The sequence below is a fragment of the Sminthopsis crassicaudata genome, chromosome 2 (genome assembly GCF_048593235.1).
Source record: "Sminthopsis crassicaudata isolate SCR6 chromosome 2, ASM4859323v1, whole genome shotgun sequence".
Taxonomy (NCBI): domain Eukaryota; kingdom Metazoa; phylum Chordata; class Mammalia; order Dasyuromorphia; family Dasyuridae; genus Sminthopsis; species Sminthopsis crassicaudata.
This window is the reverse complement of record NC_133618.1, coordinates 372,165,556-372,185,233: the sequence shown is the minus strand read 5'-3', so window position 1 is coordinate 372,185,233 and position 19,678 is coordinate 372,165,556. Positions and strand designations below refer to the sequence as shown.

The 19,678-nt window shown below is 34.7% G+C and overlaps 1 protein-coding gene across 2 annotated transcripts in view; it reads left to right on the top strand.

The window, feature by feature from the left end:
- The window catches only part of TECPR2 (tectonin beta-propeller repeat containing 2), a 111,669-nt gene that overhangs the window by 6,836 nt on the left and 85,155 nt on the right, over positions 1–19,678 (top strand). The window contains exons 2-7 of one of the 2 annotated variants that reach the window (XM_074291209.1): positions 4,218–4,498; positions 6,674–6,802; positions 7,459–7,590; positions 9,547–9,704; positions 12,678–12,990; positions 14,474–14,606. In XM_074291209.1, coding sequence (XP_074147310.1) covers positions 4,280–4,498; positions 6,674–6,802; positions 7,459–7,590; positions 9,547–9,704; positions 12,678–12,990; positions 14,474–14,606 — 1,084 coding nt within the window. In that variant the 5' untranslated portion in view covers positions 4,218–4,279. The remainder of the gene's footprint in view (positions 1–4,217; positions 4,499–6,673; positions 6,803–7,458; positions 7,591–9,546; positions 9,705–12,677; positions 12,991–14,473; positions 14,607–19,678) is intronic. The other variant, XM_074291210.1, reaches the window with a different exon arrangement.

The following is a 19,678-nucleotide window of genomic DNA, read 5'->3' as shown; positions in this document are numbered from 1 at the left end:
AGAACACAAATGAAGAGAAGAGAAAAGGCTGAGGACAGAACTTTGTTAGAGAAAATATAGCTAATTTTGGAAAGAGTATTGTGGGAAGTGGTGTAATGGAGAAAGAGTCATGTCTCAGTGCCAGAATATGGAAAGGGTGAGAAATAAAGAGGTTTAAGTAGGCATTCCAGAGTATGTAGTAAGTACATTAAGTGGGTAGATCTGGAGTGAACATTGTGGGAATAGGTTGGATGGATGGAAGACAACTTATCATTGTAAATTGAGTATGGGAAATAGAATTTCTATATTGAAAGGGTTCAAAAATCACTGAATTAAGGAGATGAGAGCTTGTTAGCCATAGAGCAATATAGTCCAGGCAGAATATATATATCCATGAAATCTTGATGTGAATGAGATTGGACAAAACAGAGACAATCTGAGAAAAAGGAGGGCCAAGGGTATACCATTGCAAAACACTTATTGTTCTTAAAATATTTTTGCCTTTTTTTTTTGGGGGGGAGGGAAATATCTGAACTCTTTCAAGATATCTTGGGGTTGGGGCATCTGGGTGTCGCTGTGGATAGAGTATCAGCCCTGAAGTCAGGAGGACCCGAGTTGTGATTTCAGACACTTAACACTTCCTAGCTGTGTGACCCTGGGCAAGTCACTTAATCCCAACTGCCTCATCAAAAAAAAAAAAGATATCTTGGGGTTAACTGGCTAGATTTCTTTCTTAAGAATCATGCTTTAAATCTAAACCACTGATTCTCCTTGGTCACAAATAGGTCCCAGGCCTAGCTCTATTTGGTTATCGTTTGTGTCCTGACTGAACCAGATTGAATGTAAATAGAAATCATTTTTGCTTTGGTCAGAAACCCTGAGGTTTTTTTCCCCCTCCCAGATTGATTGATTTATTTATTTAGATTTAGTTGGGGAGGAAGGCCAGGTAAAAATGGTTATTCCTTGCCTCAATTGCTATCTAGCCTTAATCTCTGAATGGGTGCAGCCTCAGTTAAACTGAGACTTGTAGACCTTAGCTGAAAAAGGCCAGGGTCTCCCATTATGTCTAAGGAGGTCCTGATTTTTATCTGCCCACTGAACCCAGATGGCTATGGAAGGGAAAGTGAAGGAAGTAATCTTGCACAGCCCTCCCTCACTTAAATCCAGTTCACTTGCATGTCATGGCATCACTTTCCTGAGACCTTGGTCATCTTTTTTTTTTTTTTTTTTTCTTAATCAACTTTAATGATTATTGCTTATCTGCAAGGATTAATATTGGATTCATTAAAAATCATTCATATACAAAATAAACCTATTCCACTCAGGTTGCTCTCCACTTGCTCCCTTTGCTCTAATACACCTCATTCCATAATGTCCTTTGTCACATGGCTTGAACAGAGATGGAGCTCTTATCTAATATTCCTATTGACATAATAATAAATATGGGAGCAGGGAAGTAGGCCAGGAGGTAGCATGAACCTGAGATATTTCCCTTGAACAGGGAAAGTCAGTGGGGACACTGATGGTCAAAATACCTACTAATGAGGGTGGTGGTCTATTCTTTTTGGAAGAACAGATACAAACTAGGTCTGTCTTAGGAAAATGAGGCTCCAATAGCATCATCTATGGAGAAGAAAACACGGTCACACTGATAAAGGATCAAATATAATAAAAAGGAAGACGAAAGGAAAAGGAGAAATATTTTGGCATGAGGCACTGTTTTCTGATAGGAAGAAACGGGTTGGAAGCTTTCTTTTCTTGTGTTCTTGGTTATAATTTCTGTCTCTCTAGTCAGCAGCAGTAGAGAAATCAAAGACCTGAATTCCCAATATCAACTTATGAACCAGCCTAATAGTACCATTGTTCAAAGCTAGTTGAGGGTGATTAGGATTTTGAACAAGTATGTACTTAAAAGCCACTGAGCCCAAAGCTCAGTTTACCATGCAGAGACATTGGCAAGCTGCGTGTGTGGTTTAAGATGTAGTTCAGGAAATGGCTCTGTGGGTGTCGAATGAGTATGAGGCAGGACCTACTACACCATATTTCTGGCCTTGAATGAGACCTTGGTCATCTTCAAGAATAAAGAACAAACAACAATAATTTAAGGGTGCAAGGGAAAATATGGGAATTTGGCAAAACAGACAGTCATTAGCAAAAGAGTAGAATTAGGTAAATTACTATCTTTGAAGCCACTGAAAGAATATCTTGAAGAGTACAGTTGCTTACCATTATCAAATATTGTAGAGATTTAGGAATTTGAGGACTTAACAAAGACCAATGGATTTGGTCATTTATAACCTTTTGAGAGAGAAATTTCTGCAAATAAATGACAAATTGAAAGGGATTAAAGAGACAGTACAAAATTAAGAAGTAGGAGTATCTTTAGGCAGACAGCTTTCCCCAGAAATTTAGTAATGAAAAGGAGAAGAGAGATGTGAATGTGGATATAATAAGCAGATAAAGAGAAATCTTTTTTAGATTTGGGCAGAATTAAATATATTTGCAAGCAGATAGGAAGGAGCCATTGTCAAGCAAAGGCAAAGAAAAGAGACATGGATTGTCATGTATAAGGAACAACAAGGACAGGGATAAGAATCTAGCCACTACAAAAAGGGCTGCCACAAACATTTTTGCACATGTGGGTCCCTTTCTCTCCTTTAGGATCTCTTTGGGACATAAGCCTAGTAGAAACATTGCTGGGTCAAAGGATATGCACAATTTGGTAACTTTTTGAGCATAGTCCAAATTGCTCTCCAGAATGGGTGGATCCATTCACAGTTCCACCAATAATGTATCAGTGTCTCAATTTCCCCACATTCCCTCCAGTATTCCTCTTTGTCTTTTCCTGTCAACTGAGCCAATCTGACAGATGTGTAGTGGTATCTTAAGAGTTGTCTTAATTTACATTTCTCTGATCAGTAGTGATTTGGAGCACCTTTTCATATGACTAGAAATAGTTTCAATTTCCTCACCTGAAAATTGTCTGTTCATAACTTATGACCATTTATCAATTGGGGAATGGCTTGAATTCTTATAAATTTGAGTCAGTTCTCTATATATTTTAGATATGAGGCCTTTTTCAGAACCTTTGAATGTAAAAATGTTTTTCCAGTATATTGCTTCCCTTCTAATCTTGTCTGCATTAATTTTGTTTGTACAAAAACTTTTTAACTTAATATAATTAAAACTATCTATTTTGTGATCAGAAATCCTCTCTAGTTCTAATTTGGTCACAAATTCCTTCCTCCTCCACAGATCTGAGAGGTAAACTGTCCTATGTTCTTCTAATTTGTTTATAATATCATTCTTTATGTCTAGATCATGAACCAATTTCAACCTTATCTTGGTGTATGGTGTTAGGTGTGGGTTAATACCTAGTTTCTGCCATACTAGTTTCCATTTTTTCCAGCAGTTTTTGTCAAATAGTGAATTCTTATCCCAATCTTCAGGATCTCTCAGCCCAGAGACATGAGGGGGTTGAATAATTGGTAAGAGATTACAGGGGATCTTTTACTAGAATTGGGCACAGCTGGCACAGATTGGCAATACTATATTGTCCATATGAAGTTCTGGGTTGCAGTTCCAAGGCATAGAGGAGTACTGGTGATTGGTCATCTTGGAGCTGGGGCCCTGGTCACAGGTTACAAAGCAAAGAGGATCTCTAGTGTTTGTGGCTGGTCCTATGGACCAGGAAGCTTCTTAAGCTTTCCTAGTTTCTCTCAAAAACAACATGAAACCAAATCTCTGAATAGAGTCTTTAGACTGAACAGAGCCTCTAAAGAGATAGGATGATTCCAGCTCATCATACAAGTTGGAAGGACTTCAAGAAGGGTGAGTCTCATTAAAAGGATGCACAGTTTAGCTCAGACAGTGTCCAAAAAAAGCCAATGGAAAGGACTTCATCACAGCACAGATCAACAACCACGGCCCTGGATCCTAATTAAATAGAACAATAGTAGAGGAGACTAGTGGGGCACTCTTCAGTCCCAGCACAGAATGCAAATTACCAGCCCTAGAAATCGAGCAATCCCCAGTGCTGTGAGCAAGTCACCAAACATAGCTGTTATTTTTGTCATCTGTAACAACATTTATCTCAGGCTTGATGAGGGGATGAAATGAAACAATGTTTTATTGTTGTAAAATGCTTTGTAAATGTGAGTCTTAATTATGATTTTCATTATAATTTTTGTTGTTCCATTAGGAAAAATTTGTAGTGTTTTTTTCTGTTTCTTCCCCAGGGTTCTTTGGACATCAAAGTGAATATTTTCTTACCTAAAGATCATTGTCATTAATCTTCACCATGGCGTCTGGGACTGAGTCAGTTATGTTTAAAGAGTTTTGCCCCTTATACTATCTTCTCAATGCCATTCCAACCAAGATACAAAAGGGCTTTCGCTCTATTGTGGTTTACCTCACAGCACTTGACACCAATGAGGACTATATTGCGGTGGGCAGTAGCATTGGGATGCTTTATCTTTACTGCAGACAGTTAAATCAAATGAAAAAATACAATTTTGAGGTAAGTGGTAGTTTGTTCTTCAGCACAGGGCTGAATTAAATAAAATCATGTGGCAGTGGAAATATTGGACTGTTTTTTCAAGTTATCACTTGATAATTTATCAATTATCATGTATCTGAATACCTTAAAATAGATCTTGTTTTGTAGAAAATGGTGGTGTGCAAATTTCATTAAAGGATAGATAACTAGGATCAGATCAGTGGCTTATTTTATCTTCATCTTATGTCTGAATCGTCTTAATAGTCTTTCAAAAGATTTCCGAATTATTAGGTATCTGATAATATTGGTGGTTCAGAATGAAGATTAATCTTTGGCTCACCAAAATAGGCCATTAAAACCTGCCTGCCTTCTGAACAAGCCAGAAAAGTCAGCCATTTACTATGTTTCATTGCTTTCCTAGAGGGCAGTAATTGTAATCTGAAAAACTTTTGGCTTTATTTTTCAAAGGAGAGAAGTTCATTCATATCAATTCATAGAAAACTGAGGCTCATAAATGAAAAATCAGTTGTCAAAGGTCACATGGTGGGTTAGTGATTCAAATCAGAATTTTTTTATTAATTGCTTAAAGTAAATTATATATTTTCCTTTTTGGGGAAAATCTATGTTTATTGAATGACCTCAACCTTAATATGTTCCATAAAAATGGAATTTTATTAAGCACAATTTATTAATTTGCAACATTTATGCTCTTAGGCTCCTAATTTTTTCTTCTCAAAAAAAGCACTATTCTAATTTTTTCTAAGTTTAAAAAGAAGATTTGTAAAAGTGGTTTTCTGGTTACTTTTCTGAAGCAAAATTGGAACTAAAATTTAGATTAAAATTCCTGATTTTCAGTTTAGGAGTCACTCTTTCACAACCTGCTATGCTTTTTAAACTATAGTTTCTAGAAATGCATCCCTATTCATAATTTTGCTTCATTTTCTCTTTCTGTATTCCTGTTAGCTCATTTGCAAAATGAGGTCAGTTCTCTCTGTAACTCCTTCTAGCTCTTGAAAATCTTGTCTATTATTTATGAGGATAAATAATTTTTTTTAAAAATCCAAACATTTTGTAACATTTTGTATCTTTCAGTAGAAAATAAAATTAAGCTTTTTTAAATTAAAAAAATGTTTAATTTATTTCCTTTCCCTGCCCTTTCTTCCATTATTTTGGGGGTAATTAACAGAAAAATCACATAAATTTTTGTTTTGTAGACAGAAAAGGATAAAATTTGAATTTTCAATGAGAAATAATTGAGACTAATAATGATAGCTCACCTTTATACAATGGTTTGTTTTACAAAATGTTTTTAAAAGTACAGCTCAGATTAAGTGATTTCTTTCCTTGATAGAGGCTAAATTTGAATTAACTTTAATACCTAAATTAATTTCATCACAACAAACATTTAGTTCATTGCTTTTTTTCTCTGTCAAGATGCCTCTTTGCATCAGTTTGATCTCCATGCAAAAATATAATAATCCTTCAAATATTTTTGAGTACTTAATATGTACTAAGTATATGGGTATATAAAAAGTATAGTTGCTCACTGGGAATTCAGTAGTGATTTAATATGTTTCTATTGTATGCAAAATACCACATTGGACAGGAGAGGAAACAAAGTAAATAGAACTCTTGTCTCTGTGGTGCTTACTGATAATGAAAATGGTGGATACACAAACACATACATTTTATATACACACACATTTTTTTGGTGTGTGTATGTATCTATTATCTTCATATCTATATATAACACTGTAGCTCAGATAGGAAGTATGACGGGTTTTTCATTAGCAAAGCAAAGGAGTTGTACTAGATGATCTTTAAGATCCCTTCTAGCGTCATGGTCATCTGGGTGATGCAGTACATAGAGTGTTGAATTCTTGAGTTAAGAAGACCTGATCTGGGCAAGTTACTTACTGCAGTGAGCCTGAGTTTCCTTAATTATAAAATAGGGATAGTAATAGGCTATTATGAGGAGCAAGTGAGGTTCTAAAATTTGTAAAGTGCTCTCTGCAAACTTTAAATTGCTATATGTTATCATTTATTATTAAATCTGTTAAATTATTTATTAATTAAACTAGTATAAACTGCATGAAATCAAATCACTACATTGGCAATCTTTGCTTATTTTTTAGCTTTAAAATGCTTAGACTAGTGCAATTTACCTAGTTTGACAGGTTTGTTTTATTTCATTAGGGGAAAACCGAATCTATAACAGTTGTTAAACTCTTAAGCTGCTTTGATGATCTTGTGGCAGCTGGCACAGCCTCAGGGAGGGTTGCAGTCTTTCAGCTTGTGTCTTCATTGCCTGGTAGAAATAAACAGGTAAGTGCTAAATTTTTTAAAATATTTCACACATTTTGGCAAATTTTTGATGGATTTTAAATTAGCAGATTTATTTTTAATGCTTCTATTCAGAACAATTTAATAATAAATAATGTTATAGTGCTTATGCAAAATGCCTTCAAGTTTTCTTGAATGCATTCTACTCCAGACTGAGATGCTTAACAAAAAAAAACTATACCTATGTAAATTAACATTCCAGTTCTTATGTTTTTAAGTACAAGTTCCATTAATACTGTCTTTTTAGACTATTTCAAAGATGTGAAGATTGGTTCTTCCCATGTAAGTAAATGAAGAGTGTTTGATTTATGTGTGGGAAGGGGTGGAAAAGAAATGTTATAGTTTTTCCTTCTTTCCTTCCTATTCACACATAAATGATTTTTACATGTGAATATGCATTCATATCTTGGGTTTTATAGGGGCAGCTAGGTGGTGCAGTGGATAGAGCACCAGCCTTGAATTCAGGAGGATCCAAGTTCAAATCTGGTGTCAGACACAACACTTCCTAGCTGTGTGACCCTGGGCAAGTCACTTAACCCCAGCCTCCCCAAAAAAAAAAAAAAAAAATCTTGGGTTTTATAACCTCAGTTTTCTTCCGTTTTCCCCCCCTCACATACTTTATTGACATTTATTCATAGCTTCGGAGATTTGATGTAGCTGGTATTCACAAAAATAGCATAACTGCTTTGGCTTGGAGTCCCAATGGCATGAAGTTATTCTCTGGAGATGATAGAGGGAAAATTGTCTTTTCTTCTTTGGATCTTGACCAGGTACATATGGCTATGAAAATGAGTTTTAACCTTTATGTTTTTATAAAATCTTAAACTCCAAATTCATAATAAATACTTTATTTTTAGCAAGTCATTTAATTATATTTGAGAATAATTCTCTTCTAATCTCACATTTTTATATAACAACATATTGCAAAATCTCTTCAGATGTTTTATAAAACTTCTCTTAATGAGAGGATGGCCTACTGTATCTCTGATGGAATATGTATGGCTTTCCTATTTTGATAAGGTTCTTGAAATGAGAGGAAGCATTCCCTAAGTCTTAATGATAGACAAGTGTCAAAGATTTCAGTGGTTGTTGAACTGGCCACTCAACAAACCTTGTTAATGGCCTCCTCCCTACCTCAGTGACAGAAGTGGGAAATTGGGGGGAAGGAGTAGGCAGAGGTGCCAAGGGTAGCAGGGAGGTAGCTGTAGGAGTAGCTGGGCATTCCTTTATAGCACTCTGCATTTTACATAGTACATACATAGTAAGGAGGACAATTAATTTTTTCATTTTTATAGATGAGGAAATTGAAGCTCAGAGCTGAAATGACTCACTTCAGGACCCATAGCTAGTAGGTCATGGAAGTGTGAATTCAAATTTCCTTATTGAAAGTCTATTGTCAGGGGCAGCTAGGTGGTGCAGTGGATAGAGCACCAGCCCTGAATTCAGGAGGACCCGAGTTCAAATCTGGTCTCAGACATTTAACACTTCCTAGCTGTGTGACCCTGGACAAGTCACTTAACCCCAGCCTCAGGGGGGGGGGAGAGAAAGTCTATTGTAATTTTGGGCTCTTTCCCATGACACTTTTTCCCTCATGCAGCTAAGGACATAGTGCTTAAATGTAGTAGATACTAAGTGATTGTGAGGACCATATAAGATAATAATAGTGAAAGTATTTTGAAAACTTTATAGTGCTACATAAATGTTAGCTATTGTAATTTTAGTTAAACTATTATTGAGATGCAATACTCAATACAGAGCTCCAGTTTCTTTATAGTAGTCAATTTGAGATGATTGGAGATTCTGAGCTTCTTAATATAGAAGAGCACTGAGGGAAAAATATCTCATGGAACAAATATGAAGCTAGTCTCATTATAAATAGATATATGGCTTTGAATATAGGCTCTAGTACTTGAATAGCTTATTGACCTAAAAAAGTTATTTCACCTTTTATCCTCAGTTTTCTCAGATATAAATGAATAGTAGTATATTTCTTTTTAAAAAATTTTTTATTAAAACTTTTTATTTACAAAACATATGCATGGGTAATTTTACAACATTGACCCTTGCAAAACCTTCTGTTCCAAATTTTCCCTCTCCTTCCCCCCCACCCCATCCCCCAGATGGCAGGTAGTCCAATACATGATAAATATGTTATATATTAAATCCAATATCTGTATACATATTTATACAGTTATCTTGCTACACAAGAAAAATTGGATCAAGAAGGAAGGGAAAAAAAACCTGAGGAAGAAAACAATGCAAGTGAACAACAACAGAAAGAGTGAAAATGCTATGTTGTGGTCCACACTCAGTTCCCACAGTCCTCTTTCTGGGTATAGATGTCTTTCTTCATCACTGAATAATTGGAACTGATTTGAATCATCTCATTGTTGAAGAGAGCCAATATCGGAATTGATAATAGTAGCATATCTAACCTAATAGTTTCCTTTTGAATTTGAAAAAAAATACTATAAAGTAAAAATTAAATTGATCCATGTTCCCACCAGCAAAGAAATTTCTAAGTGAATTATTTCGAATGGGATGTTACAGAGTTTAAAATATCAAAGCACAAAATTTTAGCATGTATTAAAATATTGAAGCATGAAATTGATTCAAACACTAAATTTCTGAATTAGCAGGTATATTTTATTTTCAAGAATGATAATTGTCAAAGTTAGAATGTTTAGTTCAAAATTGATGATGTATTTATTATCTTTTTTTATAAGGGAGTTTGCAACTCCAGCTTGGTGTTAGAAGAACCATCTTCAATTGTGCAACTAGATTACAGTCAGAAAGTCCTTCTGGTTTCCACCTTACAGAGAAGTTTGCTTTTTTACACTGAAGAGAAATCAGTCAAGCAAGTTGGAACTCAACCAAGAAAAAAGTAAGATGTGTATGCCTTAATTCACTTATTTCATTTGGGTCAGAACTTTATCCTTAATTTGACCTTTTGAAGTAAGTCCCATATGCAGATACTTTAGTATATCTTTAATCTCATCCATGCAAATTTACAATAGTAAATGTATGGGGTAGACATACCCTACTCCTACCTAATTCCTCACCTTATGTGATTCTTATCCATTTGTTCTTAAAACCTTTCTAGAAATTCTTCCTAGTGGCTAGGACTTCCCCTAAAATTTTTAGCACTTTATGAAGATCTTTGTAATAGTTGGATTATCCATTGACTTCTGTGTATCTCTAGTCTATCTACCTCCTTTGCCAATCATATAATTTGCTAGATTATGTCTTATTTGATTTATTTTATGTATTTGACTGATTTCTCCTTACTGAGTTTGGGAAGTCTAAGATAGTTGTGTAATCTAAAAGTACTACCTGGGAAAAATGGTGTTTCTTTCCTTTCAAGAGACTGTCATAGATCATTGTTGATCTAGGTGATTCCTACACACTCACTATTTAAGTTTATAGTTGTATACACTATTGCATCATTTAAAAAATCATATAGCTTAACTTTCTAATTAATAACAATAGCTTACATTTTTATGGTGCTTTGAAGTTTTCAAAGTACTTTCTTCATAAAGCTGTGGTGCTATAGGCATTGTAATTATTATCATTCCCTGTTAGCAGATGATGGAATTGATATTTGGAGAAATAAAGTGAGTTGCCTGTTCTTATATGTGATTGAAGAGATTGACCAAATTTCAGCCTCAGGTTTCCTGATTCTCATTCAATTAGTCTTTGTATTCTGCCATGTCTCCTTTTTAGTGTGGGAATCCCATCTGTAATATTTATAGTCACACACAATTTGACAATTAAAAGGAACTTAGAGGTTACTTAGTCCAATTTCTATACTATCCATAAAAAATTAGTTATAAAGCTGTCTTTATGTTTTTATCATTTGAAGGGATTCCTTCTTTGAATCCAATGAGCAGACATGATGTTGAATTGAAGTTTTGCCATTTAAAGAACCCAGAGGGGCAGCTAGGTGGCACAGTGAATAGAGCACCAGCCCCGAAATCAGGTCGACCTGAGTTCAAATCAAGTTTCAGATACTTTCCTGATTGTGTGACTCTGGGCAAGTCAGTTAACCCCAATTGCCTCAGTAAAACAAAACAAGCAAACAAAAGAACTCAGGATCAGCTCATTAAAAGTTTGTTCTGATGATCATTTTAGAGCAAATTTTTAAATAAAACTCTTTGTAATGCAATTTAATTAGCAAAGAGCCTGACAAATCATTGAGGCTGCAAAAAATAAAAAAAAAATACCTAAGTGATTTTGTCTTTTGAATATATGAACTTAAACCCCAAGGACAGTACTACATTGAGGGTCAAGCATTTGTTTTGTAAAAGTGAGTGTGAGTAGTGGAGGAAATGAACAAAACCTGTAAAGATCAAGGAACTAAATATAAGCATATTAATACAACTGTGACTTGAGTAGAATTTGGTATAGAATTAGGATTGAGGGAAGAAAAACTGTAGAGGGCCGAAACTCTGGAAAGGTATACTTGAATCAAGGACAGCAGGGTGCTTATAATTAAGTACCTACTCAGTGTGATTGATGGGCTAATGGTTCTCTAGTTAAAAGTATACTTAATGTGATGTAATGATGTAATCACTCTACTTGGCATATACTTAGTGTGATATGGTGACAGTTGGCACATGCTCAGTTGCTATAGTGATGTAATCATACTGAGGTATTTAAGGGCTGAGAGGATTGGAAACTGGGAGTCTCAGACACAGACACAAGACAAGACTCCAGACTCTGGACTCCACCTTTGACCAATCTCATGGTGGCTCTCCTGCCTTCATCACTTCTCCACCTAAAGATCAAGGCCTGTCCAGAGATCCTTCAGAAAGCTAGCCCAGACACTACAAAAAGTTATGTTGTAAAGGGAAAAGAACAGTCTACTAAGAGTCAAGGACTTGGATTCTGTTCCCTGCCTTGTCACTGACACTTTGGAAAAGTTACTTCTCCACTCATCCACCCAAAATTCACCTTCCCTCCCCTGCTCAGTTTTCCTCATTTGTAGACTAAAAATATTTTAATAAGAGCACTATATTTAGATTCAGAAGACCTGGGTTCAGATCTTTTCTCTTGTTGCTTAGCACTGCTTTGTTCTTGAATTTTCCTTATAGGTAATCCCTAAAGTCTCTTCTAGATCTAAATTCTATGATCCAGTAGAAGAAATTAGATCCAAAGTATTTTCTGGATCTCTGGAATTAATCAGCATTATCATAAATATGTGCCAGAAGAATAATCAGTAGAACTTAGTGGAAGGGTAAGGAGGAGATATAGAAAGGAACCAATGATCACCCTACTGCTTTGAAGCCTCAGGATAATTCTGGTGGTACTCCTGCTGTTGTTACATAGATAACACACACATATAAGACAAATATCCTTATTTCTTTGTTGAGAAAAACCAAGTCTCAGGGAAGTTGATGAATTTGGCCAGTCATGTCATTCATTAAGTGCAGATCCAAGACTTGAACCTAGCTAAATTTCTTACTCCAAGCCCAATATTCTTTCTGTTATATCCCAGAGATGTTAATAGGTAACTTCTAAATGAGCACTGAAACAGACTGGTCATGTGGTCAACACAGTAATTTTATATTTCACAATAGTTCTAATATTGATAAATTTTGAAGAAATGAAAGCATAACACTCCCACTTTCAGAATTATTTTATATATTTTATATGAGACTTTAAAGAGGATGGACTAGGGATTTTAATAGGTTAGTGCTTTTGACATCTTCCTTATAAAGATGAACAAGTGGTTAAGGGAAAAAATTAATCTCCGTTTAAAATGACCAAATCCTAACTTGATAAAACTGTATAATGTTAGTATAGTTGAATTTGCTTGTATTGTTTCTTTCTTTTTTTTCCTTTTTTAAAATTTTAGTACAGGGAAATTTGGAGCATGTTTTATACCGGGGTTATGCAAACAAAGTGACCTCACATTATATGCTTCAAGACCTGGGCTACGGTTATGGAAGTCTGATGTCCACGGAACGGTTCAGGCTACATTTATCTTAAAAGATGTGTTTGCTGGAGGAGTAAAACCCTTTGAACTATATCCTCGACTTGAACCAGCTGACAAAGGAAGTTGCACTTTCTCAGAGAAACACTTAGGGCTTGTGTCATGCTTCTTTCAAGATGGCTGGGTACTGAGCTGGAATGAATATAGTATTTATTTATTAGACACTATAAATCAGGTAGGTAAAAGCACTATGTGTAGATGTTTAAGTTGATAGAATGTTAGTGTGTAAACTTTTATTCGTCTCATTTGCTGTCTTGCTGTACTTCCTCTTCACTTTTACTTAAAAGTGTGGAAAATTGTAGAATGCTTTGCTAATTTTTGTATTTATAATTTTTATTTCTTGTTTTTGAAACTTTAAAAAACTATTTTTGTTGATATCTTCATTTTTGTAGCACCTTCATTTTCCTTTATATCCTTCTAATCTCCTCTATCCAGAGAAGCATTTCTTATAATATATATACACACACATATATAATATAATAACATATTGGTTCAATGGTACATGCAGTGTTTCATACCCATATTCCCCCATTTCTGCAACAAAGGAAGAAAGAGACATTCTTCTATCCCTTTTGGGGGTACAAGCTTGATCATTATAATTTCATAGCATTTACTTTAGAGTTTTATTGATTGGGTTTCTTTTTTACATTATAGTCATTGTGTGTAATTACTTCCCTGGTATCACTTACTTCACTGTGCATCAGTTTACATGTGTCTTCTCTTTTTTTCTGGATTTTTCATATTCATCTTTTACTACAGTGAAATTGATCACATTAACGCGCCATTTCTCAATTAATAGGCATGTATTTTGTTTTCCCCACTTCTTTGTTATGACACAGTGTGCTGCCAAAAATATTTTGGTTGAGATTTAACCTTTCTTTCTGTCTTTGACTTTCTTGGGATGTATGCCAGCATCTACCCAGGGATCTCAATGATCAAAGAATGTGGATGTTTAGTTACTTTCCTAGCATGATTCCAAATTGCTTTGCAACTGTACTGATTCATAGCTCCATCATAGCATTTACTTTTGAAAATTTGCTATATCAATTGATTTGAATTGAAATCATTTTTTCTCTATTCTAAGTTCTCCCTAGGTTGTGATTTCATTTCTCTAACAGTCCTTCATTTTCCTTCTTTTTGAGGAGGGGAAGCAGAGCCAGGATGCTGGTACAACAATTGCTATCTTCATTTTTTAAGGCTCTTTACTTTTCATACCTCCCTCCCTCCCCCCAATTCAATCCTATTTAAGAAAAATAAAAATTCTTTATGTGTGTTTTATTTAAATAGATGCCCACTCAATTCTATCTTGGTTGAGATCATCATTTGTTTTGCCTTTTTGGGGTATATGTCAAAAGTGGGATCTGACTAGTCAAGGTATGGATATTTTAGCCACTTTCATGGCATGATTCCCAATTGCTTTCAATAGAACATCAGGATCAGAGGGAATCTTAGCAGATATTTGGCCTGTTTCTGTCACTTAATGGATGAGCATATGGGATCATTGCAGTAAGTGAGGTATTCCCAAAGGCATACCGCTATTTAGAAGTCATTCAGCAAATAATTTGTCACAGTAAATCATTATTTCTGCTTGCTTACATGGGATTCTGGCAGATACTGTTTACTTTAAAGTATGGTCTGGTTTTGTATTTTTTTGACAGGCTACAATTGCTGGTTTGGAAGGTTCAGGGGATATTGTATCTGTATCCTGTACTGAAAATGAAATATTCTTCTTAAAGGGAGATAGAAACATTATAAGAATTTCAAGCCAACCTGAAGGACTAGGATCAATAGGTTTGTATTTTTTGGAAAAAACAATGGTATTTATTCCTTAAAATCATGAATTATATTGGGGATTATAAAATGTAAACATTCTTATTTTGGATGTTTAAAATCTTTCAGATGCTCTCAACTTGAAGGGATTTTAAAACAATTCTCTGTTCGTTCATTGTACTCTTTTACTACTTTCAAAAATACTGTATTAGTGCTTAAGCAAAATCTTGGGCTTAGAAATTATCTTTGAACTTTAGAAAAAAGGATTCAGAATATAGGAAGAATCTTAGTCTTGAAATCATAATACTCCTATTCTAACTCTCGGTCTGTCACTGACTTACTTTGTATTGTTGGATTAATCACAGAATCGGAAGGTATCTCAGAAATGATTTATTTCAACTCATAACCAAAAAGGAATCTATTATAATATAATGGACAAGTGGTAAACCATTGTTTGCTTGAAGACCACCCTCCCCAGCCCTCAATGAGAAAGGGCCTCAATGTTTTCATGTGATGTTCTGTCTCCCATCTCTTAAACTTTGTGCACATCCTGGCCTCTATCACATACATCATAGATAAATGAGGGAACAGCACTTTTTTCAGTTCTCCCAGGCAATTCTAAACTGGTTGATTAAAGGTGAGTTGCTCTTCCAGACCCCAGCTTCTTAAATTGTGGATCCCAACTCCATATGAAACTTGGAAATTGAATGTGGAAGTTGCAAAATTAAGACTTATCAGTAAATGTTTGATTTGTATGGCTATTTTATATAGCCATTTTTGAACCCAAATATAAACTTTTACATTGTCCATATTAAATTTTGTCTGATTAACACCAACCCACTATTCTGTCCTGTTAATATCTTTTTTGTATCTCTGATCCCTTATGTAGTTTGTTAGCAATTTGTTCCATGCTTTGTGCCATCTGGAAATTTTGTCATTGACAAAGATGTTAAGTGGCACAAGGCTAAGAACACATCCCTGATATTGCAAGTTCTAATTGAAGAGATTAAACTAGACTTTAGATTTTAAGGCCCCTTATCCTCCAATTCTGAAACTCTTTGTTGCTGTGAATGTGCTGTTGTATCTTTTACTTGACTACAGAAATCTTCTTTGAGAAGGTAAGCATGGCTTTAAATATCAGTATCCTCCATCCTTATTCAGACTTTTCCCTGTGCATGTCCTTCCCATATCCTTTCCCCATTGTATAGCATCCATCTCAGTAAGCTTATTCTTCTGTCTCTCCTAGGGTCATAGAATTATAGGGTTAGAGCTGGAAAAAAACCTTAAGAAATCATCTAGTCCAACCCCCTCATTTTACAGATGAAGAAACTGAGGCCCAGAGAAGTCAAGTGACTTGCCCAAGGTCATACAGGTCGTAAGTAACAGAGCTGGGATTTCAATCCTGGTCTATTGACTCCGGTTCCAATGCTCTGAAAGTATATCTCATTGTTCCCTATTTGTTCAGATTTTTTCCCCCAGATATTTAGAAACCCAAATTCTAGCATTTTTTAATTTAAAAAAATTTTTTGCTGAGGCAATTAGGGTTAAGTGACTTGTCCAGGGTCACACAGCTAGGAAGTGTTAAGTGTATGAAATCAGATTTGAACTCTGGTCTTCCTGACTTCAGGGCTGGTGCTCTATCCACTGTGCCACCTAGATGCCCCAACATTTTTTGTTAAACAGAGAATAATATTTTTAGGGGTAGGTTTTGCTTTCACATATCTATAATCAACAAATTTGTTACCATAGCGGTTGATTAATTTCTTTGATGGGTATCTAGATAGACGACATAGCCTTAGAGAGCATCCTTAAGTTTTACTGGTCACTCTCTTTCATTTTAAAATGAAGGGAGTTTTGATTACATGATCTCTGAAGTCCCTTCCAGCTCTAACATTTTATCATTCACCTTTTCTCTTCTTTTTTTCATCTCTTATCTTAAGACTGCTGTCATAATTATTACTATTCTCAGCATAAACTTAATATCAACAAGATGGTATTATGTGCTAAAAGGTTGAAGCAGAATTATGAACAAAAATGTGTATGATTCATTGAGCCCACATAAAAGTATAAATAACTTTTAAAAGTCCTCATTTTGGTAAAAAGTTAAGCACAGATAATACTACCATCACCTTTGACTATAAGGGATAAACTTGAGTAGAATAACTTTCTTTTGCTTACTTTAAATGAATAAATTAATCTAATTCAACTAAATCTTCACATTTTACTCTAATGTTAAAAGGAAAATTCAAAATTATGCCACTTGTGTATTTCTAGATTTTACCATTCAAATATATTGGGGAAGTTTAAAGTTAAAAGAGAAATGTCTGATTAAGTATATTTAGATCCCATAGTATAAAGTGTTATCACATTAAAGTACAGTCTTAGAAGAGAGGCAACATGGTATTGTGGAAAGAGCCCTAGCTTAGGAGTTAAGAGACTTGGATAACCTTCTGCTTTCTGATTTTTAGTTTCCTCTTTTATAAAATGAAGAGACTGATCTATATTATTTTTTAGGCCCCTTTCATCTCTTAACATTTTGTGATTCAGTGTAGCCAATGGATCTGTAGCCTAAAGCTCGTTAATCTGGTCTTCTCACCTTAATGCCTGCAGGCATAAACCAGTTTGAGATGGTAGTAGCTATCTGCTTTTCTAGCTTAGAGTTTAGCTATATTTAGGTCAGTGTTTTTGATAATTAGGGTGCTTCATGTTAAGAGAAACTTAAAAACAATCCATGACCTAACCCAAGAAGTAATGGGATCCAACCTAGTATAACTGAAAACTTTTTCACTCTTGATTTGGTAGAACTATAGAACTTAAAATACCTTTGCCTTTATTATATGTAATAGGCAGGCCAGAATTAAATGGAAGGTAGGTTTCTGTGCACATGTGTGTTTGAATTGTTAGCTGTTGAAGGAGATCCAAAAGTTAATAAAACATGGTCCCAATTCTCCTGGAGCTTATAATTAAGTTGAGGTGGATTTAACATGTGCCCAAATAACTAGGAGACATTAATGCATGATAACTAATGAGTATTAATTAAGTGACTACTATTAAGCACTGTGCTAGGTGCTGGATATAGAAAGACAAAAATGAAATAATCCCTACCCTCAAGAGAGTATACATTCCATTGGGCAAGAAAGTGGTTACATATATAAGCTTATCAAAAATATATAGAAAGTAAATATATGATAGTTTTGGGACATAAAACATTAGTAGCTGAGCAAGATCAGGAAAGACTTCTTTAGAAATCAGAATTTAGACTGAGTCTAGTTCATTTCAAACTTTGGCATTAGCATAGAGACAGGAGGTAGAAATTCATGCATAAAGAACAACTAGGTTTACATGGCTAGTCAGAATAGTTGTGGAATGAAGTAATTTATAAAAAAATTGGAATGATAGAAAAGAAGGGCCAAGTTGTACAGAGCATTCCCAGAGGTAAAAGGGAGCCATTTATTTAATAGGGAGATGACAGACTCAGACCTGTATTTTAGGAAAATTACCTTGGTGGCTGTATGAAGTAAGGAAGAGGCTTGAAGCAGAGAGATCAAAGAGACTACTGCTACAATTGGGATGAGAGATGATGAGGATCTGAAGTAGGCTGGTTACTATAAGTGCAAATGAGGAAACATGGATGAGAAATGCTTTGGAGCTAGCAAAGAGATGATTTGACAACTGATTAGATACATCTGGTGAATAAGAGTGAGAAGTTAAAAATGAATTGAAATTATGGGCATGAATGACTAGAGGAATCATGGTACTATCAATAGTAAAAGGGAGGTTTAGCGGATTTGTGGAAGAAAATAATGAATTCTATTTTGGGCATGTTGAGTTTGAGATGTCTATAGAATGTGCATTGGAAAATGTTCAGTTGGCAACTAGTGATGCAACTAGAACTCTGATGAGAGACAAAAGTTGTAGGTTGGGTTGTATGTAAGTAGTAGGAGGAAAAATTACCTGCATAAATAATGGCATTTAAACCCATTGAATTGAAAAGGTCACCAACTGGGAGAGAATATATAGAAAAAAAGAGAAGAGGACCAAAGATACAACTTTGATGTATACCCACAATTAGTGAGTATGACATGGATGATGAACCAGCAAGCTGAGGATCACTCAGACAGGTAGGAGAACCAGGAGAGAACCCAGGACATAAATAAATACCAAAAAGAGAGGTGCAAACAAAATTTTGTGGAAGGAATAAGAAAAAAAAAGCTTATTTAGACTTGAGAACAATGGAAAGCTTTATAGAAGGGAACCTTTTTGAATTAAGTCTGTTCAGTTGTCAGAATGTTGTAGAAATAATTTTTGTTAATGTATGATTTGGGTTGGATGATCTCTGAGATCTCTAACTCTTGAGATTCTGTAATTTTGTGAAGAAGTGTTATTTGAACTGGCTCTTGAAGATATGTACGATTTTATATAGTATTTTGTTCATCGTAGTTTCTTAATGTATGTTTTAAAATCAACCTGGATTTGCAATCTTTATTAGATTGATAAATTGCTGTTTTAATGTTTTTACTTCAGAAAATTACTTTTGTTATAAATGGCTACAGAAATGTTTTATAGTTTAAATAGCAGTTTTCATTTTACAAAGCAATTTCTTCACAGTCATTCTTTAATGGTATAGAGCAAGAATGATTATCTTTATTTTTTTAAGTAAGAAAACTATAGTTCACATTAGTTAACAAACTTGCCCACTTACTGTACAACTAGTAAGTTGGTAAACTGGGACTTCACCTCAGGTTTTCTGACTTCATATCATATGTTCTTTCCTTTCTATTACATGTGGCCTCTCAATTAAAATTACATTTTTCAAATACCCTTTCAATTCTTTAGATAGTCATATATTATATCAATAGATACAATTTAACTACACGAGTGTCCAGTAAATGGGTTAAATTAGTTTTTAGGTCTAAGCTGCCCTAGATTTTTTTTTCAATTCATAAACATTTACATTCACAAAAATTTAAATAAGAAATTATGATTTGCAGTTAACACTATCCTTTTTTTATTAATCAATTTGTAATATCAATTAATTCTTTTACTGCTTTTGACAGTTCAGTTTCCAGGGAATCAAAAACTTTTCTTATCAT